The 23,252-nt window shown below is 38.1% G+C and overlaps 1 protein-coding gene and 1 long non-coding RNA gene across 7 annotated transcripts in view; one reads left to right on the top strand and one right to left on the bottom strand.

Annotated features, from left to right (window-relative positions):
• GLCCI1 (glucocorticoid induced 1) overlaps positions 1-14,261 on the bottom strand; it is an 83,631-nt gene extending 69,370 nt beyond the window's left edge. The window contains exon 1 of one of the 5 annotated variants that reach the window (XM_080666232.1): positions 13,690-14,261. In XM_080666232.1, the coding sequence (XP_080522358.1) occupies positions 13,690-14,137 (448 nt within the window). In that variant the 5' untranslated portion in view covers positions 14,138-14,261. Of the gene's footprint in view, positions 1-12,621; positions 12,740-12,917; positions 13,083-13,689 lie in introns of those variants that run through there. The other 4 variants (XM_080666233.1, XM_080666236.1, XM_080666235.1 and 1 more) reach the window with 4 other exon arrangements.
• The window catches only part of LOC308247298, a 119,339-nt gene continuing 109,522 nt past the window's right edge, over positions 13,436-23,252 (top strand). The window contains exon 1 of one of the 2 annotated variants that reach the window (XR_013960482.1): positions 13,436-13,725. This is a non-coding gene — a long non-coding RNA (uncharacterized lncRNA). Of the gene's footprint in view, positions 13,726-14,082; positions 14,223-23,252 lie in introns of those variants that run through there. The other variant, XR_013960483.1, reaches the window with a different exon arrangement.

The raw sequence follows: 23,252 nt of genomic DNA, 5'->3' as shown, positions 1-23,252 counted from the left end.
TTTTCAATGCTTGTTTCAATTCTGAATTTAAATAACAACATAAATCCCTGATCAAAAAGCACAAAGCTAACTCCAATAGAGAAAATTATCATACATTTGTTAAGAAGTTAACAGCAGACAAATGGACTGTCATTCTAAGCTGTGTTAGATGATTCAGAAAAGGAAATTTATATTTAAACTGATTTTGTTTGTCCAAACCCACCCAACAAACTTACTTTTTACTAAACAACTCCGAAGTAAACTGCTTGATCAAAGAATTCAACTAAAGACATGCCTCCAGGAAGGAAATATACTAGTAAGTGTAATATTAAAAATAGTAAATTTTCCCATAGTCAAAAGGAAGATGTTCAGAATTGTATCTAGTTAGCTGTCTATTGGTTTTACCTTAATGAGACAAGCAAAATCCCTAAGTCACCACCACTTCCCAAATTAAAACTATTTAAAGTATTATGAGCCAGTGATGGCTGAGAAAGGAATGTAAACTTTAGGGCCTTCTTCCTCTTATACTCACATACACACCCACATTACGTAGTCCTTGGGAATATACAGATTAGCTGGCCAATTAATTTCTTGGTCCTTAAGTTTATACAGAAACTTTAAGTTAAATCTTGATGGTAGGAATATACAATTATAAATAAAATCATAATACATAGCACTAATCATATTTCTAGTCTAATTATGCTTAGTCTAGTTATTGCTTTATCCTCCTGATCTCAAAAACAGTAGGTTTTGTGAAAGTTTTTCATGATGGAAGAAATACATCCTCATGAAGCTGGTTAGAATCGGTTTGCTAGGAAATTATAACTGAAGTAATAACTTCTTTTTGTAAGAGCAAAATATTCTAGAAAAAACCCTTGGAATATTTATCTAATTTAAAAGCATATCTTTCTATAGAGAAATGTGAGAAATAAAATCATTAGTGCATAAGAGGTATTTCCCTTTTAGGGGTTCTTTCAATACCAAATTTCTTATAATCATTAAATTCAGACTAGAAAGGGAATGGAAAAGATCGATTCATGCTCATTTATAATAACTTATGATATTAGTTAATTCTACTAAATGTTACTAAAACATTTTATGCAGCAATAAGAAATTACACTATTCAGTAATGTGTTTTTACAACCTCAGATAAACCTCAACCTTGTGTAACTGACTTCCTAAAAAGTTTGTGTAAATAACACTTTGGTAAATTGAATAATTTTACTTGCACATAAGTTAGACATTCTAAAGCAAATAACCACTGCAAAATCTGCTCTACAATTTAAAATTTTTACATTATAATGAAGCACAAATTAATATGTAATTTACTTTCTCCTTTCTTGGAGCTTAGCGTAATCATGATCTTTATGACAGACTATAAAAACATTTAGATTTTTAACTGAAAAATCCACCACCAAGCTTTAAGCATGATGGTTTAAGTTTCTCTAAATATAACAGCTTCAGAAGTTAATTCCATAGAGCCTCACTAGACCAAAATTCACTTAGCAGAACTCTAAATGTAACTTAGAAACACACTTTATAGAATTGTATCTTCAAAAGGTTGACTATCCTGACACCAGCCATCTCTTGTTCCATCTATTTCTAGCAGAAAAAGGACCCAGCTCCTTTTTTATGTGAAGGTCTAAATCAGTGCTTTTCCAAGCTTACACATCACTAGTGAATGACAGGCCCTAAATGAGGATAACAGTCATCAGTTACCTAAACCATTAGGCACTTTAGAAAATAAGCCACACAAGTAAAAGCTATTCATTTGCATTTTTGTCAGATATTTATAGGACTGCATGCCAATAATAAACACTGTTCAATGATTTGAACCTAGCTACATACATAGCTAAAACAGAAATCTCTATGTAAATTCTATGTAAGGATTTCATAAATATTTACCACAGGGCCTTTTAAGCACCAGATACCATGCTGGAACGCTAAAAATGACAAAGTGCTACTTGGTGAAGTACACACATCCACCTAAATGATCTTGAATACAGACTTATAGAAACATTAAGACGAACTGAGATAAAAAAAAATCATAATTGAACTGTTAAAGTCTCTAGAATTGCTGTATTAATGATGGGAATAATACAGTGAATCAAATCAAAGATTCAGCTACTGTATTATATATTTACTTTCTTTTACATTATGAGGCACTTAATTCAAGAATGAAATATTTTACGTGATCAAACAAGTATTAGCAATAATTTATTTTATTACTTTTCCTATGCCTTCCTATTTCCTAAAATTCCTATATGCAATTTTAGATGGTTTATTATATGTTATATTCAGGGGCTATATTCGTCTTTTAAGGTTCCATATACATGCTAAAAAAAAAAATCAAGCCAGAAAGATTCACCTAAGATCTGTTTTACCATGAGATTAAATGTAACACTTATTCCATTAAATAGGAGTATTTGTATAAAGACATTTTTTTTTTACCACATGGCTTAGTATAAAGTATAACAGGGCAACTATCCTAAAGCTTAACTAACACAACTGAATAGTAATACTAAAGGCTATAATGCTAGTAATGCTTTAAGGTGAAAACTAAAAATAGATAAAAATTGAAAATAAGCAAATTCTGGGTATAATAAAGACAAGTCATTGTGCATTCAACCAAGTTATCAAGTAATAGTAGATATTTAGTCAAAGCCAAGTCCTATTCATTTCAATAGCTACACAGGGCACCACTGTCCAGGTATTACTACACAACATTATTACTACATCGTACTACATTTCTACACAAGAGACCACATCCAACAATACAATTTAGAATTCTGAGAGGGTGTGTGTATGTGCGCGCGCGTGTACAGAGAGGGTCAGTGACATCGTCCTAAGCCAAACTATAGCAGAATATTATAATATGTCCAGGCAGCAGTATAGCTTAGACATTGATATAATACAGAAGCCATAGGATAGAGCTCTCCTAAGTTTTATCTAATGAAAGAAAAACATATAAACGAAGTATTTAGTATTCAAAAAGAATACAAAAAAGCTCAATCTAACTTAGGAAGGTAAACAAAGGAAAATAATAATTCATATAAAGTCCAAAGCTCAGAAGAAATAGTTGGTCAAATTCTTGGCAGACTTTAAATGAACTGACCTTGCTCAGAAATATGAATGTGAACATACCACATTCTGGAATATATATTCTGTATGGGTCAAACAGAATTCCTCAGACATAACAGGGGTTCAATAAATATTTTGTAAAAGAGGGGAACAATCCATCTGTTTTACTTACTAACATACTGCCAACAACTAGTATAATACCAGAAACAAACATTTATTTAATGAATGAACAGTTATCACTGGAATTACATTAAAGCTACACTAATCTTTGGCCATATATAAACCAAAAAGACAAAGAGTGGACAATGTAATGGGCTGAACCAAATGTTTTTTAATAATGGGTCACTTTGGCATATAAAGAATAAATGGCTTTAACCGTAAATTTTGTAAAATCTTATCAAAATACAATAGAATATTGTAGCTTTTTAAAAAACCTTATTTCTGAGCACAGTCCAACTCCCTGATTTTACAATACCAATGAAACTACATTTAGCAATGTTTGCTAACCCCTGTTTAGTAAGTACTGAGCACTTAAATAACCTGACTTTAAGCAGGAAAAGGACAGTTGATTCTTTTCAGGGTGATTCATCAGATTATCTCAAACAGAAAGAAAATGACACTGTCGCAGAACTCTCAAAGATATTATGAATGCATTTTGTTTAAAGACTACCAGCTAATATATAAACAAATCTACATTTTACTATGATCTTTTTGTACCTTCATGAAAAAAAAATATCTTCACTAGTTTACATAAGAATAGTAAAATTGTTTATGGGTAAGACCTGATGTAGTCCTGAGCAACTAAAGCCCTACTAGTTTTTATTACCTTCTAAGATCCAACTATTGCTTCACTAATTCAACTTATAAACGGATGTATTCAACTAGAAAAGTAAACTCCTATCACATAGACTCTATAGAACACTTCCAATATATCTTTACTTAATAAAAACACCATTTCTCATGTTACTTACGGAAGGACTCATGCTCCACACTGAATATTAAAGAGAGCTTATGGTAAGCAAACAGGACACTGAAAAAGGGCCAAAACACCCAGGGAGAAATTATTAAAATGGAGACCAAAGTATCTTTTCTGCATCACATTGGCAAACCCAGAAAAAGTGAAAGAGCCCAAGCAGGTATAAATTGAGAAGATAGTGAACCTTGTTGCTTTGCGATTGAGTGTAACATATAAATAAAATTAAATAAAATAAATAAAAATCAAAGGATGATAATGTAAAGAATCAATGTTAGGTTTGAATGAAGCCTTATGATTCTCTAGTGTAAGTGCACAGCTTTTCCAATGTGGAAATACAAAAGACCTTAATATACCCATATTTTGAAATTTCATGGGGAAGGTAGTTTTTAAATTTAAATTTACATTCTGTCTTAGCAAAGTGGTAGGTCCTTTAAACACCAAGGGAAAGGCTGGCATAATAAGGTTTTGAAGTGTAATTCTTAAATGCATACCTGAGGCCTGAATCACTTGGAATACTTGCAACTATTTTAAGTTCTATGGACCCTGGACTCTAGTCCCATTTAGCTTTCTCTTTATACTCCGCCCCCCGCCCCAAGCTATTTTTGCCCTTTCCATGACTTAACTGGTTAAGCAATGGGATAACCCATTGTGCATGCTTTCCTGCCTCATAATTAACTGGGCTCTAAAAGTAACTTTCAGCTCACTTGAAGTCAGGACTTAGAGAATTACATGGACCCTCTGTGCATACTGCCTGACACTAGACAAATTACATAACTTCTCAAGATGTCATTTCCTCATCTGTGACGAGGGATTATAAAAGTACTCTACATTGGGTTCCAGTGACAAGGGCTGATATAAAAGCTCAATAAATGATAATCACTTTATTAAAAATCATCTTGCCTATACAATGCTATCGTAATAAAAACAATATGCTACTGGCATAAAAACAGACACAAAGACCAATGGAACAGAATAGAGAGCCCAGAAATAAACCCACACTAATACATTCAACTAATTTTTGACAAAGGTGTCAAGAATACACAATGAGAAAGGGATGGTCAAATAGTGTTGGAAAAACTGGATATATAGGTGCAAAAAATGAAACTGGACCCTTATCACCACACAAAAAATTAACTTGAAATGCATTAAATAATTAAATATGCAACATGAAAAAATAAAACTGGTAGAACAAAATAAAGGGGAAAAGCTCTTGGTAATGGTGTTGGCAGTTACACTTTGGATGTGATACCAAAAGCACATCCAACAAAAGCAAAAAGAAACAAAGTGGATTACATCAAACAAAAAGGGCTGCATAGCAAAGGAAATAATCAACAAAACAAAAAGGCAAGCTATGGGATGGGAGGAAATATCTGCAAACCGTACATCTGGTAAAGGATTAATATAAAATAATATAAGAAACACATACAACTCAATAGCAATAAAACAAATAACCCAATTAAAAGTGGGCAATATATCTGAATAAACATTTTCTCAAAGAAGACATATAGCCCGGCCGGTATTGCTCAGTGGTTGAGCGTTGACTCATGAACTAGGGAGATCACAGTTGGATTCCCGGACAGGGCACATGCCCAGGTTGCAGGCTCGATCCCTAGTAGGGGGCACACAGGAGGCAGCCAAGCAATGATTCTCACCATTGATGTTTCTACCTCTCTCCCCATCTCCCTTCCTCTCTGAAATCAATAAAAAACATTAAAAAAAAAAAAGAAGACATATAAATGATCAACAGTACATGAAAAGGTTCACAAAATCTGTCATTATCAGGGAAATGCAAAACTATAAGGAGATACCATCTCATACCTGCTAGATTGGCTATTATAAAAAAGACAACAAAAGTGTTGGCAAGGATGTGGAGAAAAGGTAAGCCTGTGCACTGGTGCTGGAAAGGTAAATTGGTGGGAACTGAAAACAGTATAGAGAAGGTTCCTCAAATACTTAAAAATAGAACTACCATACATTCCAGCAATCCCACTTCTGGGTATATATCCAAAGAAGTGAAATCAGTATCTTGAAGAAAAATACACACCCCAAGTTCACTACAGCATTATTCACAATAAGATAAAGAAATAACCTAAATGTCCATTGATGGCAGAATGTATAAAGAAAATATGGTATACATACACAATGGAATATTATACAGCCTTTAACAAGGAAAATCCTGACCCTGACCAGGTAGCTTAGTTGGTCAAAGTGTTGTCCAGATATGCCAAAGTTGTGGGTTCAATCCCCTGTCTGAGCACATATAAGAATCAACCAATAAATGCATAAATAAGTGTAATGACAAATCGATATTTCTCCCTTCCTTCCCACCCCCCTCTAAAAATCAATAAAATAAAAATTTGAAAATAAGGAAATCCTGCCATTGGCAACAACATACAGGGGTCCTCAAACTTTTTAAACAGGGGGCCAGTTCACTGTCCCTCAGACCGTTGGAGGGCTGGACTATAGTTTTAAAAAAAAAACTATGAACAAATTCCTATGCGCACTGCGGGCCCGGAACGAGTCGGCTGCTAAGCAGGACAGGCAGCGGCACCTGGTGGGCCGGATAAATGTCCTTGGTGGGCCGTAGTTTGAGGATGCCTGAAGAAGAACTTGGAAGACCTTGTGATAAGTGAAATAAGCTAGACACAGAAAAACAAACACTATATGATATTACTTACATAGAGAATCTAAAAAAGTCAAATTCATAAAAGCAGAGAGTAGAATGGTAGTTGCCAGCGGGTGGGAGATGAGGAAAATGGGGAAGTATTCATCAAAGAGTACAAATTTTCAGTTATGAGTAAGTTCTGGGGAATCTAATGTATAGCATAGTGACTACAGTTAATAATACTGTATCTGTATCATATACTTGAAATTTACTAAGAGTACATCGTAAGTGTTCTCATCATATACCATAAAAAAACAGTACCTGTGTGAAGTGACTGGTGTGTTAATTAGCCTCACTGTGGTAATCATTTCACAATTTATATGCATATCAAATCATCACATTGTACACCTTAAATATACACACTTTTCACTTGTCAATTATACCTCAGTAAAGTTGGGAAAGAAATGTAAAAAAAAAAATACTGATTATAAAATAATACAAAATAATTGTATAATTTTAGAAAATGTTTCATCAAATAGTTAATTTTTTAGTAATGTAAGAGTTAAAATTAGCTATAGGACTATTTAGAAAAGTTCTCCCTGTGGTCATACTGGCTAAGTAAGGGCTATTACTGTCAGTAATTGATAGGCATTTATTTGATCTTTAGAAACATTAGGCAGAAAGTTGTAGCAATTATTACCTTCTTGTTACGAAATGCATTCAGATGTTTAGTGGATTTAATTCTAGTAACTGGAAGACAATTTTGGACACTAACCTTGCCAGGCAATAACGGGTTTCACTAGTCTCTTTAATCCTTATTTTTGGTGAGCCATCTTTAAGGTGTACCATGGTGGCACTTCATTAACTTGCAAACATGCAGAGTTCAAACCCACACATTCAATGACACCTATTAGTTCTTGGGAGGGCTGAGTTAACCTAGCACCAGTTGCTGGGACACTCACTTGAGAGCAGTTTCTGTTTGGTGAATGACTCCTGAGTCATTCATCAGTTTACCACCATGTATAACTATCTTTTAATATTCATGGGGAAAAGTACTTCTGCTCACCATAACATGATGCAGGATAGCAAAGACTGTAGGTGTAAGGAAGGCCAAACACAATCAAGTTCACATTCTTGAGTAATCCCTCCTCTTTTGTTCTCTCTCTCTCTCTCTCTCTTTCTCTCTCTCTCTCTCTCTCTCTCTCTCTCTCTCTCTCTCTCTCTCTCTCACACACACACACACACACACACACACACTTTTATGTAAGAAACAAATGGAGAAATATGACCAATCCATCCATTTTCTATTTCAGTTACATTCAACCTTCTAGGTCTTACATTTTTAGACATTCTGAAAATGTCAAAGCATATCCCAGCTGTGTAATAGTGCTGTGGAAACAATAGAAAAGCTTTTCTTTGGCAATTTTTAGCTCAGAAATCATGACTGTTCACCAACATTAGAGTATTTGGAATTAGGAGCAACTGGATAGTCTTGTGGAATAAACAGTAGATCCGAAATAAGAAATTTGAGTTTCATTCCTGCTGAATAAAAGTATACATTGCCTTGTATATAGTAAGCATTCAAATGTTTTCTTTCCATCTACAACTTGAAACACAACATAATCTAGGGGAAATTACTGAGGTATTCATAAACTTGCCCCTCAGTATTTGCCTCAGTAGCATTCACTTGAAGTAAATTAACACTGCATAAAGGTATTTGCCGTGTTTGTTCCTACTAAAATGAAATACTAGAAAAGTATTTTTCCACAATTTGTTTATGGTATAAGTAAAATATTTATTTTCTTCATAATTACTACTAACCCATTATAGTTTATTTTGCAAAATAAACACAAATCTTATTCTTCTGAATCAGCTGTTTGATGGGTGGAGTACAGGGGTCTAGAAGAGGGGTAGTGGAAAGAGAAGTGGCTTCTGGCTCCTCCATTAGTTCCTTAGGTTTTCTGTATCAATAGATGAGTACTGTTCTCTCTTTCCTCCACTTCCATTTGGAAAACCCAGTTTGAGACCATCAGCAGATAGATAAGCTCAACCTCTTGTTAAAATAAACAGTATACTGGCCAGGGTCAAAATTTTATATTGAAGACAAAAGACAACAGCGCCAGGCACAGACCTAGGACAGGTGCTGTGGAAAAGCCCATCTTGGTGGTGTCTGGGAATTTTAAGCTCTGGAGAAAAGACTGAACTAAAATTAGGAATAATAAAGTCATTAGTATACACTCCTTAACAGATGTGAAAGTTTTAGTTACATGTGAAAGTTTTAATAAAACAGGTTTAAAAATTTTTTTTTAATTTAATATTTAAGTAAAACCCTTTCCTATTAGCCATTGGTGAACACTGTCACTATTTCCATTGTTATTCATTGCCATGGAGACCAAGTATTCCTTTGTTTTCTAATTCACATTTAGTCCCCATTATCACAAAATAAAAATCACAAGAATGCCATTAACTGGTAACTTCAACATTTCCCCAATATATAAATCCTAATTTGCATTAAATCCTTGAAGAAATGTACACTGCAGTAAATGAAATGTCCTTCCGTAAAAAGTACTTTAAATGATGAAATAGTTTTTATTTCAATATATACACACAAAACTTTACATAGAGCTAAAATTACCTAGGTGCTTTGATATACCTTAGGTATATGGTATTCAGTACCGGTATGTTTAGGGTAATAGTTATTTGAAAGGAATATAATCTTTGAACAGAAGATAGTAGTTTAAGAATAAATAACTTCTATAAATTCATTATCTATTTTGCTATTCTCTCACTAGCTAGAAATTTTATGCACTATAATTGATGAGGAAAAGTAGATATATAAATAATGAATGTTGTTGGTACTTAGTGTAGTTCTCAAAGGTTGAAAACTTTTTCCTAAAATGAGTATTTAAAACCTGTCACTTCAGGAAAAAAATAAAAAAGCCAAAACTTTATTTTCACTTTAGTATAGGAACACTTTAAAACAGGTTCATCTAAGTAATCGCAGAAATTTAATTTTAAAAGGGGGGGACTGGAGGAGAACCTTAATTTCCGAGAACATCCACCTGAGAAGTAACTTTATAGGAAGAGAATGTCTGAGTATCTTTTAAAATCTAGAGAAAAAAGTAATTTAAAATATTGGCATTCCACAAACTAAGCACAGCATAAAATGACTCATGAAAGGAAATTTAATGAAGATATAAAAAACTGAAAGCAAATTAATTGATTAAAACACACAGACACACACATTGCATGCTGTCTTTCAACATTACATGCTGGTTGGCTTTGCATTTTCTTTTTAAAATATAATTGTAACTTCTTAATGTATAAGACAATAAGGCCCTCAAGATACTCAGGAAAAATTCTAATCAAATTTCACTCTAGGATTAGTAATCTGCTAAAACAACTAGGCCTAAATAAATGTTATGTTAAGTCAGAAATCAACACATGCTATTTTCCAAAGCAGGAGCTATATAAATGACAAGCTCTTCCATGTTTTTGTTAACTAGATTTGGTACACTTAAAAATAAGCAGTACTCTCCATCCAGAGTACTCCAATACAAATGTTTTCATATCTTTTAGAATTTATAATTCATTCTAATGCTCAATCTTTACAAAAATCACCAGAGGCTTTGCAATTGCTGCCTACTATCTAGTAGAGTGAAAACTGTATTTGTTCTGTTTTTAAATCCATAGGTTTTACTTTATGAGGCTTCAGAAATAAACAACTTTATTATATTTTCTTTTGGTTGTCACTGATGATTTTAGTTTAAAGATCATTAATTTTAACACTACATCCTGTTATATTCTCATTTGTTGTCCTATTTATCTCAAAGATAGACTTTATTACCATTACAAAAAAATAACTATTTGCATAATACTTTATGATTTTACATCTATTACAAACACATCACAGGGAGCCTGAGGATGCATTCAGTAGCTTGTCATTCACCACTTCAAGACCCTTCAGAACCAAACAAGGGGAGGGTGACATTTTGCTAATGGCAGAAGTAAAGAGATGAATATAAATAAAAAACCTTGAAGGCTTAAAAATACAAAACAAATTTTTAAAAATACAAAAATATGATTCCTGTGCATGAACAGGATAGTTTCAATTTGTAAAACTCCATGTCCTTTCTGTAGAAGCAAGGTGTGTTTGGAAATTTATGTATCTGTTATAACACCCATTTAAATAGACTAAAACTGCTATAAAAATAAAGGAAATTAGCATCTTCTTGCCTTATTTTATAAAATACCATATTAAATTCGAATGCACCTATTTAAAAAATTCAGCTTTTCCTTAGCCTAGTGAAAAAGTCTAAATACCATTTTTTATAACTCTAGCCTTAATCCTATAACTATGCATATTAAAAATGTTTGAGAGGAATATAACAATGAGCTAACATGTTTAGAAATTATATTGTTTCATAATTTCTTCCTGGTAAGACAATTCCAAAGAAAATTCTTTAAAGCTATGGCTTCTCCATAACCACCAGTCCAGATACAAAATACTGAATGCTCAGTTATGTCACCTTGAGTCCAAATGCTCACAGCACTTAAAGCTTCTTGTAAACAATATGCCTCTAGAGTAAATACATTACTTAACGTTTTAAAATGTAGGTTCATACCCAGCATAACACCATCTAAACACACACACACACCCCAGAGCAGTGTGCAGAAAAGGAAGGAGGTGCAGAACAAGAGATGGAGCGCCTTGTTTTCATTCATGCAGTATAGTGATGTCAGTGTCTGCAGCAGCAGAGGCAGCGGCAGGAACCTTGACCTGAGACTAAAATCCACTGAAGTCAGAACCTTGCAGATTTCAAAAGAAACTGAGTCATTGTTTGAGAAATTGTCCAACTATTCATAGTAAGGATTTTAAATGGCTAAGTAAACAGAACAGAATAGTTGTAGTTTTTATTTGGGTAGCTAGCTCTCTGGGGGCAGAAGAGTCTGCATTCAAAATCACTTCAATGTAAGAAACTGACAAACCACCTGGTATTAAAACCAGCAGAAAAGCCTCTTCCATTCCCAGTACAAGCTCTCTGATGATGCAAATCTGTCTACCAAACACCCAAACTCAGAAGTATTTTCATCATGATTGCATTAAAATTGCATTAAACTTGGATGTGCCATACTACAAACAACAAAGAGGATAGTTTAAGCCTGATCACAAATTTATTTAAAACTGCCTGATGATGGACCATGTAATTCCTAAGCAATTAAGGCTTTTGAAGGATGCAGAAAAACAAGTTGTACTATGATCTGTTGTAAGATGTTAGTGTTTATCAACAAAAGAGGAGGAGGTACTAGATGGCCATTACATTGTTGTAGCAATTGCCGAAACTACTCTTACTCTGCCCACAAAACCCTCTGTACACAATCTGTCTGGAATGCTTATTTTATGGCTCTCATATTAGTGCCTAAAAGAAAATCCCAAAACTCAATCTATACCCTGTTGAAGCTAAGTCACACAAAAATGTATGTAACTGCTGCCTTCTTTTCATTCTGTTACCTCTCATTTCATATAGCTCTAGGAAATGTGCAAGAGAGTTGCATATGGCATTAATCTGTTAGAAAATGGTGGCCTTTTCTATAAAATACAACCAGAGATGTGTGTTCAGTGGTGGTCATTATTAGGGCGATCACGTTGTTTTCATTCATTCATTCAGGATTTGCTGGAGGATGTCAGTTTCTGCAGCAGCTGGCTTGACCTGGGGGAGGAGTGGGGAAGCAAATTCCTCCTGGTGCATACAGATTACAGGATGTATTTCTTGGTGCTCATGTACACATACCATAGTGCTACTGCATCCTACCTTGCCTCACCATCAAGTGGTCTGAAAACAAGTGCCTTAGCAACATGTTAATTACAGGTCAGAAATATTAAAACAAAAATACCAAAACTGCAATCTACCCTAACACAGCCACTTTCTCCAAATCTAAGACCCTCATCAAGGAAACTCCATAAAAATATTCCACATACCACATAAACATTGCACAGAGAGCTCCACAGTGTTTCTCTTCCAAGCAGATTTTCCACTTAGTCTGATCTCTTCTCTCCACAATGCAGCAGCGGCGGCATCTGTAGCTCTAGCCTGGTATCTAATAATATTTAGCTGCTCTCCTCTCCCTTATGAGCTTTGACTCCCTGTTTTGGCTAATCTTCTTTTTCTCCCCAGTGACTCAACTACATCATGCACTGTGTCCCTAGACATAAAACAAAACCAAACTAAAACAGAAAACCTTAAGGGAAGCCGACAGCATCCAACTCACCATTACCTTTGACACCCAACAAAAAAGAAACTTGAGATCCTTTAACAGCTCAACTGAACTGTGAAGTGTACTTAAAAATGGGAGGAAAAACTGAGCACACTTCACAAACAGGTCTTTAAAATTTACCATGAAAATGTTGAACTGGGCATAAACTGTTTCCAGTGAAGGACTGCTCTGATGCATATGACTACATAGAGTAGAGACCGAGGGGGGGGGGTGAGGGGGGTGTAAGGGAGTGGGGGGGGGGTAGCAAAACAAAACACTATACGCGGCAGTTGCACATCCCAAAACTGTCCCCTTACAAAAAAATATCCTTACATCACAACTAACGCCAGCACCCCTCCAAAAAGAAAAAGAAAGTAAAGAAAAAAGAATCATCCCGGGAGTCACAGACATTAGGAACTTTGAAGGAAAGCACAAAGAGGCTGCTGGAGAGTTTGTGTGCGTGTTTCTTACGTGTTTGGCCCAACTCCTCCATCCCCCGCTGCAAACAGCAAACACATGAGTGAGCTAATCAGCTCCTTATATTGAAAAAAACCTCTGCACGCAGGTGAGGGATGGAAGATAAAATCGGAGGGGCGGCAGCGGGGTTAAATAAAAGTTGCTTCGCAGTCCGCTCCGCCGATCCCCGCCGCGACCGCAGAGGGTGAGGTTCCCAAAGCCGCGTTCACACCTTGGGTAATGCACTAGCATAGCGAGCCCGGAGAGGCTGCCGTTTCCGCGCCGGGCACCGTCGAGGGGACGCCGCCCGGGAGGACGGAAGGGTTGGGCTCGCTACCTCTGCACGCGGGCGAGCCCGGGCTCCTTCTCTCAGGTGAGTTGCTCCTCCGGTGGCTCTCGGGGGACCGTCTCGGGCGGCCCTTGGCTCGCGGCGCCTGCTCGATGGGGGCCCCGGCCGGCGTCGGCGGCGTCGGGCTGGGCGGGCTGGGACCGCGGGCCGCGCCGGGGCCCGGGAGGCTGCCCAGCGAGGCAGCGGCTACGGCGGCGGGCGGGCGCGTGGGACTGTGCTGGCTGCCCCGCAGGAGCTGATAGGGGACGGTGGCGCGGATGGGCTGCAGCAGCCGCCCGGCTCCCGCAGCCGCGGCGCAGCCCACGCCGCCTCCCGCACCGTTCCCACTCCCGGCGGCGGGGGCGGCAGGCGGGGAGCCGGCGGCGCTGCGCCGCATCCTCTGCGGCGGGGGATGAGAGGTCTGGGAGGAACTGGAGGAGGAGGAGGCAGTGGACATGGTGGCTCCGCGGGCCCCGGACGCCGCCAGCGAACACCGAGGCGTGGAGCGGGAGGCGCGCGAGCGTGTGGGAGCCGGCGCGGCGGTGCGTGCGAGTGTGTAAGGGGGAGGGGCGGGGGTACCGGGAGGGGGAGGAGTCTCTCGGCTCCCCCTTCCCAACGCGCACCCCGCCGCCTTGGTGAGGGGGAGGGGAAGGCTGCGAAAACAAACGTCCAACGGCCCCAACCGCCCGGTCAGGCTCGGTGTGGCGGTCACGGCCGGGGCCGCGAGGAGCCTGCAGCCGCCGCCCGGGGCATCGCGCTGACAGGGGAGAGAGGCAACCGTCCGGATCCCGCAGCCCGGGGGCCGCTGGCAGCCAGGCGGGCTGCACGCTCAGGAAAGGCCCGCGGCTGCAGGGAGGGCCGGGATTCTGCTTCTGGGGACCGGGTAGGGGCTAAGGGCCCGGAGGTATCCGAGTCTCCGGGGAGCCCGCGCCACCGCAAACGCCACCGCCGCCGCCTCAGCCCGCTGCTCACTCCAAATGGCAACTAATTCCCCCACCCGGACCCCGCCCCCGGACCCGCCTCCCGGTGCTCGGGACCCGGCAGCGGCCACAACGGGCATTCCCATTGGCTCTGCCGCCCCCATCAGAACTCGAGTGACTGGTTCCAGAATAGGAGTGAAAGAAGCACCTACCAATGACAGTGGTGAGTTCTACCTTGAAGGCGGGGCGCTGGGAGAGTGAGGAGGGGGCTGAACGAGCGGGGCGGGGCGTGAGAGTTGACAGCCTTGGAGGTGAGAGAGAGACTTTGATTGGGCTGCCCCAGGAAAGTGGGTCCCCGAGTGTCTGCGCGTGCCCCGACACCCACAGACAGGCGCACGCCTCGGTAAGCAGGTTGCGAGGACTCCACCCTCCAGCGGCCGATTGTACAACTTGAGACTGAGGCAAAGTTTACTTTGAAGTACACCTGTTCTGCTAGGATGTTCTGGAGCTAGAACCAGAAGAATCCATTCTTTCCCCTCTAATTTTAGCAATATCTTAGTTTTCGTGGCGAGTAGACTGATCAAAAGAAGCAGCAGTGTCTGAAGACTGGGTTGAACAATGGGCTGATACTTCCACAACCTATCCTAACATTGGTAGCTATGCAGTGAAATGAGGTAATTAAATTTTATGTTCCGAGACAATAACTCTGAATTGCAGGGGTCAACAAGGAATTGTATGTCATTACAGTTAGATATATTAATGGAGGGCACCCTGTTGCCTTTCCCCTGAAGCAAATGGCCTCTTGGGAGAAATAAATACCAGACTTACTGTAACAATCCACTGTGATAAATTTAGTTTTTATTCTACAGTGAAACTGAAGAGATACAAAGATTTTTTGGATGACCGCAGTGATTTTAGATGACTGTCAAAAACTCTACAATAAACCAAGGTTTTAAACCTTAATTAATCTGGAACAATTAATTTAAGGGTGTACATTAGTACCCTCTATTAATTTCCTTGAGATAAAAAAAAGAGAAGTGGGAAGTCACATTGGTCTACACTTGTGTCTGCCCACACTGACAAGCTTCCTCTGATTTCACGCACTTTATGCAGGGGTCAGTTTCACTTAGAGAAGCCATCCTCTGCTTCCTTAAGCCGTCAGACCAGAAAGCATACTTGGTTCTATAAAAAGTGCATGAAACATACCTAATATAAATACTAGAATTGCATCCAATACTTCATCCTATTAAAAGACTAGCGATAGCTCCTCACTTTATCACACACTAGAATAATTAACATCTATTGAACATTCACTATGTGCCAGTCCCTGTTCTAAGAATCTTTTATGTGTTTACTCATTCGGTCCCCCTATAATCCACAAGTAGACACTATTATTGGCCCCATTGTGTTCTCAGCTGAGCCGCAAAAAGGCTAAATGTGTTGCCTGAGATTACTAGGCTAGTAAGTGGGGAGCTAAGCATCTAACCCAGGTGGACTAACTTGAGTTTGTGAGTAAACCCTTTGCTCTAGCTAGCACATCACTGCCCAAAGCTGTGGAGTACATGTTTGTATTTTCAATAGTCTGCAAATCTCATCTGTAAGATAAGTTCCCATTAGTTCAAAAGAAATTTTACAAGTGAAGACAGCCCACTACATATATATTATCTGCTTTCCAGAATAGCTTGTTTTAATTATAAACAGAGAAAAGACTTTACTCTTTCAAATTGGTTATAATTGACCTGTTGTGTCACTGTTTCCATCTAAAATTAAAGTTACTCATTAATTAGGAAAGTGCATTCTTTCTTGAAGAAAAAGAATGATAAATGGCTTGCTTGTTTCCAATAACTTCTTCAGCATATAATGAACAAAAAATTTGACAGGTGTAAAAAAAAATGGTAACTTTCTAAGTTGTTGGTTTGATTACAGCATGGTTTCATTATAGAAATGTCATCTCTGGCCACTCCTAAATAAGTATGGAACAACTTCAACACATTAGATTACAATAATTCTAAGTTTATACTAGAATTAAGCCAGAGTCATAATGATCCATACTTGATTTGGATTTAAAACAACAACCTGGCCACATTTTAAAGGCTTTCTGTGTTTGTTCAAATCTACTATAGCTAACTTAAGTCAGACATTTAAAGTGAATCTAAACGACCCACACAGAGAACTACAAAGGTGGGCAAAAGTAGGTTTACAATTGTTAATATGGAAAATAATACAATAATTAATCATAATAAAAGAATAAACTCTGTTTTGTGTACTCTATAACTGTAAGCCTACTTTTGCCCAGCCCCTGTAGTATGATCACGAAATACTATTTTCAGTTACTGATAAGTCATCATGACCTATTTGGGTGTTCAACCACCTTCTCTTTGCTACAACCACCTTGGTTGTCTCTTAATCTATATTCTCATGAAATAAGTACTGATTTTCATGTGTAAGAAATCCAGTCTCCAAAAAAATCAAAGGTGAGCTAAAATAAATCCATTGTCTGCTTTCAAATAACCGTTTGTTGAGTTCTTAATATCTTATTCTTATTAAGGACCTCCAGGGAGATAATAGAAACTTTAGGAAAATGTTCTCAGTGAATTGGAAACCCCTTTGAAAGAGGTGTGGATTGCTGGGCTCGGAGACCGTTGTAACACTGCTATGCTAGCTGTGAGATAGATGGGCCCAGCGCACATTATCTGTTTGTTGTAACAATCTCTGGAAAGTCTACATACTAGTAAGACTTAATGTTAGTAAGATCTCTCTACAGTGTTGTCCTGACTAGAAGACAACATTGAAAGCACAATTTGGTGGCATAGGAAATACTTTGTTCTCAGTAGCCCATGTCTTGACTGTGGGACAAGAATCCTCCATTAGCTAATCTGAGGTAAAATTATATTATACATACTTCCTAGTTCATAAATGGTAATGGACTATATTTTAGGTTTAAATGAAAACTTGGGATCATTGGCTACATTTGATTAATATGCAGCCCCCTGTGAAGAGGGTATGAGATTAAAAAAAAAACAAAAACCATTGGGCCTACATTGCTACTAAAACGTCTCTTCTAGTTTCACCCAGGTTTGCCAGGCTGTCCATCCAAGGCCCATGTGAATCTAAGAGGCTGTCAGTATTAGCAGTGAGGTCATGGCTGAGAGAAAACACTAAACAGATCCGCACTGATGTTCATCTTAAGCTGATTAAGCTTTCAGTGTAGGTGGATTCTTTATAGCAACAACAAGAAAAGCCTTGCCTGAATTTTTGTCCCTGGCAGATGCTTAGAGTAAAACTTCTGACAGCTTGTGACAGCCTACATGCACCTTTGCACTAGGATGGTGTTCCCTTTGCCTGAAAAGTTCTTGCCCCAGATATCCACATGACTTTCTCATTTCCATCAGGTCTTTACTCAAATGTCACCACCTTCACAACGACAGCTTTTCTGAAAATATTTGTATTTATTTTATTTTATATACATATATATGTAATTGATCTCAGATATGAAGGTAAAGGAAGAGAGAGAGAGAAACATTAACGATGAGAGAGAATCACTGATTAGCTGCCTCCTGCACACCCCCTACCAGGGATCGAGCCCACAACTCAGGCATATGCCCTGACTGGGAATCGAATCCTGACCTCCAGGTTCATAGGTAGACCCTCAACCACTGAGCCATGCCGGCTGGGCTGGATACCTTTTTAAAATTGCAAGCACCCCTACGCATTCTCTACTCTCTATTTTTCCACAGCACCTATCACCATGCAACATATTATATATCATAAATATTTTTTGTTCTGTCTGTCTAGAATATAAGGGGCATGAAAGTAAGACTTTTTACCTGTTTTATAACTTCTGAATCTCCACAACAGTGCTCAGTACATGGTAGACAATCAATATTTGTTCAATGTTGTTGAAAGAGTAGCAAATTCTATCCAGTGTTTGTCTCATGAATTAAAACTGCCTTTTGTCAGAAAAAAATGTGATAACAGGTATGTTTTGCTGCAAAGGCATAGCCACATAGCAGAAAAATGTTCCATGTGGCTCTGTAAACTATACAGATATCTGCCTTGGGACTGCTGGCATTTAAAAAGAAAGCATATCTTGTAGTGTGGTCCTTATACCCACAAAGTGGAAAATATTAGTCTTTGGAGGCTCATGAGAGGTTGAAAAATGGAAAATGAAATTGGTAATGAAGAAAAGGCAGTTACATTTTTCAGAAAAAAAAATAACCACCTGAAATGGACAGAGAAGAACAGTTGAGAAGGATCAGTTAGGGAGTGACATCTGCTGATTTGTAGTTAGCTCCATCTCACTGGTAGGAACACCTATTCTCAAGAGGCCTGTATAAAGGAACTGAAAAAAATTAAGTAGAAAGGGAACATTTCATGTAAATAATAAAAATTTTGCTTTCTTCCCTCCAAGATTTATTGAGATATAAGATATAATTGAGATAAGATTGTGTAAGTTTAAGGTATATAATGTAATGGTTTGATATAGGTTATAGTGCAAAATGATTAACACAATAAAGTTAACATATTTTATCACCTCACATAGTTAAAATAATTTTTTTACGGTAAGAACTTTTAAAACCTTTTTGCATCTTTCAACTATACAACATAGTATTGTTAGCTTACAGTCACCATGATATACATTATGTCCCCAGAATTTATTCATCTTATAATTGGAAGTTTGTATCTTTTGACCACCTTCATGCATTTACCCACTCCCCACTGCTTGCCCCAGGCAACCACCGATCTCTTCTGTTTCAATGAGTGTGGGTTTTTTCAGATTCCACGTATAAGTGAGATGATATAGTATTCGTCTTTCTCCATCTGACTTATTTCACTTAGCATAATGTTCTTAAGATTCATCCATGTTGACCCAAATGGCAGGATTTCCTTTTTATGACTGAATAATATTCCATTGTATATATTTACCACATTTTCTTTATTCATTTATACGTTGATGGACATTTAGGTTGTTAACATGCTTGGCTATTGCAAATAATGCTGCAGTGAATATGGAGGTGCTGATATTTCTTCAAGATACTGACTTAATTTCCTTCGAATATACTGGTATACCTGAAGTGGAATTGCTGGTAGTTCTATTTTTAAACTTTTGAAGACCATATTGTTTTCCATAGTGGCTGCACCAATTGACATTCCCACCAACAGTGTGAAAGGGTTGCTTTTTCTCCATATTCTCACTAGCCTGTTATATCTTGTCTTTTTGACACAGCCATTCCAACAGCTGTGAGGTGTTATTTCACTGTGGTTTCGACTTGCATTTCCCTGATGATTAGTGATGCTGAGCACCTTTTCATGTACCTGTTGACTATGTGAATATTGTCTTTGGAAAAAAAATGTCTATTCAGATACTTTACCAATTTTTAAATTGGATTGTTTGGTTTTATTGCTATTGAATTGTAAGATTTTCTTATATATTTGGATATTAACCCCTTATCAGATATGTACTTTGCAAATATTTCTTCTGTGGATTGCCTTTTCATTTTGTTGATAATTTATTTTTAGTCCAGTGTAGTTCCACTGGTTTATTGTTGCTTTTTGTTGCTTGTGCTTTGGGTGTCATATCCACAGAATTTTGCTAAGACCAATGTCAAGAAGCTTTTCCCATGATTTGTTTCTAAAAGAAGTTCAGAAGAAGCAATAGAAATATGGGATGTTTTATTTTAACATAAATATTAGAAGAGTAAATATCCCATTATTTCTATAAGGATAGAAGACAGCGTAGAGGACCACCAGTTTTTTGGCTTCTATTTCTACGGCAATTCCTGTTGCCAGCTGTGATGCCAGGGGCATATCCTCTAAGCTGATATATAAACAGACTTTTATCATTTAATTGAAAGACTATATTGTACAGAGCCAACACATTCAGAGGCTGGAGATGTGGGGGCTAAAGTACTGCAAATGTTCTAACTCTTTCTAGGCTGTGATATTCCACTTGTTCCAAACATGACGTCAACAATACATGAGAGCAGTAGTAGTCCTATGAAGAGAGTATGCTTGATTTTCATGGTGTTATTTCTTAGATGAGAGTTTAGAGTGACTAAATGTGTCATGGATTAATTTCCTCCTCGGTGGCTGAATTTTACTTTTTGGCACATGAGTGTTTGAGGGACTGCTGTTAAAGTGCAATCAATTCCTCACCAGTGCTTGACTAGAGAAGTTTCTGTTTATTTTAAACTTTTTTGTAGCACACAATTTTCAGTATTCTACTCAGCATCTTATTGAAAAAGTCCATAGTAATACATCTAATAGGCCTGAATGGGTGTTTAATAGCAACAACACTACTAGCATCAGGCCTTACTTAATTGCAACATTACTAGCATCAGGCCTTAGTTAACTCCGCATCAAGTGACTTATTAAATGTCCTCATAGCGTATACTGTTGAGGACTTTGTAGGGCATGCCTGTTCTCACACTGTTGTAAATTGTAGTCCATCAGAAGCAACAAGATATGTCTACCAAAAAAAAAAGACAAAAAACATATCTAAACATATGTCGTTCATAGGAGAGATCCCAATAAACTAATATGGAAGTGATGGGAGGGGAAGGTAACTTTTGAGGAAAGGCTTCAGGAAGAAGAGAATGAAGAAGTTTGTCATTAGGAATACATAGGATATGTCAGAAGATGATCCAAGAGCCTGCCTTGACTGATGGTTAATGGAAGATACATCTTGGTCTGTTGAGGACAGGTTGTGGAGATTGCCAGATAAGATATGTACTTTATTGAGTATGCAGTGAGAAGCTGTTGAAGATTCTTGAGTGGGTGGGGAGAACATGAGTGGAGCTGTGCTTTATGAATATTAATGCAAAGAATAGGTTACAGCCTGGATTGGAGACGGCAAATGGGAGGATAATTTATCAGCTTTGAGAACAGTCCACATGAATTTAGGTAACAAGAGTTAGGGGGATGACAGAGGACATGGAGAGGAGGAAAGGATGTGAGTGATGCTCCTTCTCAGCTAATGGACTTGATAGCATGAGGTCAGGCAACTCTGAAGCTCTAGGCTTGGGTGCCTGAGAGGATTGTGGTGGATTTAACAGGAACAGGGCAGCTTAGAGAAGGAGTTGGTTTGGGGAGAAGATAGTAAATAAAATAAATAAAACCACCAGAGGATATTTAAGTGGGGTAGGGTTTTTTTCTCTGTTTTATAGAGATGTAATTGGCAGATAGCACAGTATATGTTTAGGGTATACAGCATAAAGACCTGACTGACATTTAATGTGAAATGATTATTACCACAGTAAGTTTAGTAACATCCCTAATCTCATCTATAATAATAAATGCATAATATGCTAATTAGACCGGACGTCCTTCTGGACGACCTTCAGGACAAAGCTGGGCCGGAGGGAAGCCCGGGGTCCTGGGTGCCAGAGGGAAGCTGGTGCCGGCAGCCAGGGGGAATCAGGCCTCTAGTAACTATACAAGAAAAAAAAAAAATGTTTTGGAGGCAGTTTTAAAATGATAGTGAAGTTGAGAAGAGCAGAGATATGGATTTTGGAATTATCCTTATACATATGGTCATTGAAGCCATGGACACAAAAGAAGTTGGCAAGGGAGAAAAGCATATAAATAAAGGAAAAGAGGCACAAGGAAAAAAATTGAGAAATTATACATGAGTGGGAGGAGGGAAGAGTTAAAAAACCACCTAGAAAAGAAGGCCAAAGGGGAGCACTCTTTAATAGATTCTGGCATCTCAGAAGAAAAGTTTGGTAGATGCCTTGTGGGGTCCCTGGCAGCTCATGTCCCCCTTCTCTAAGAACTAATCCTCCAACACACAGAGGGCTTGAGCCTGATGGCTATGTTTGTGCAAAATAACCTTGTTCCTCTGGCCATGGTTGGTTTGACCTGAGTTTGACAACTGACTAAAGCTGGACCAATCACATTTATCCCCTGGGAATTTGGAATTAAGAAATACAATATATTTCTATTAAGGGCATGACCTGGGTGAACACAGAAACTTGTGCATGGGGTGGCCATCCTCTGTCACAGGCACAGAGAAGCACAGGAGGTCTGCCTTCTGAGAGAAAAGAATGAAGTGCCTTGCAGGAAATAGGAATGAGATCAGGTATGAGAAGCAGGGAGGAGGAGGGAGAGGGCCTGAGAATATGTTTATTTTTTCATGATGATTATATTATGTCTTATCCTTTTTCTTCAGTACTAAAAACCATCCCCACACCTGCCTTCCCCTGATACAATCTTAGTATATTTATTCCTACCAACAAATTTACAAATCCTCCTCTCTTACCTTCTCAGGAACTTCATTTCTTCAGTTATTCCCTCCCTCTAGTTCATCACATATTTTATTATTCCCAATATGTATGAACATATTTCATCCTAACATTTAAAAATAGCAAAACAAAGATTCTTGTGCTATCCCTTTCCATCTGCAGTTCTAAATCTCTGATCCCTTCACAGCAGCACTTCTTTTTAAAAACCTTTTCAATTACATTTGACTTCAATATTACATTAGTTTCAGGTGCACAGCATAGTGGTTTGACATTTATATAACTTACAAAGTGATCCCCTAAATAAGTCTAGTACCCACCTGACACCATATAAAGTCATTACAGTATTATTGACTCTATTTCCCTAGACTGTATTTCACATCCCTCTATTTTGTAACTGCCAATATGTACT

The sequence above is a fragment of the Plecotus auritus genome (genome assembly GCF_963455305.1).
Source record: "Plecotus auritus genome assembly, chromosome: 4".
Lineage (NCBI taxonomy): Eukaryota > Metazoa > Chordata > Mammalia > Chiroptera > Vespertilionidae > Plecotus > Plecotus auritus.
This window is presented reverse-complemented; position numbering and strand designations above follow the sequence as displayed.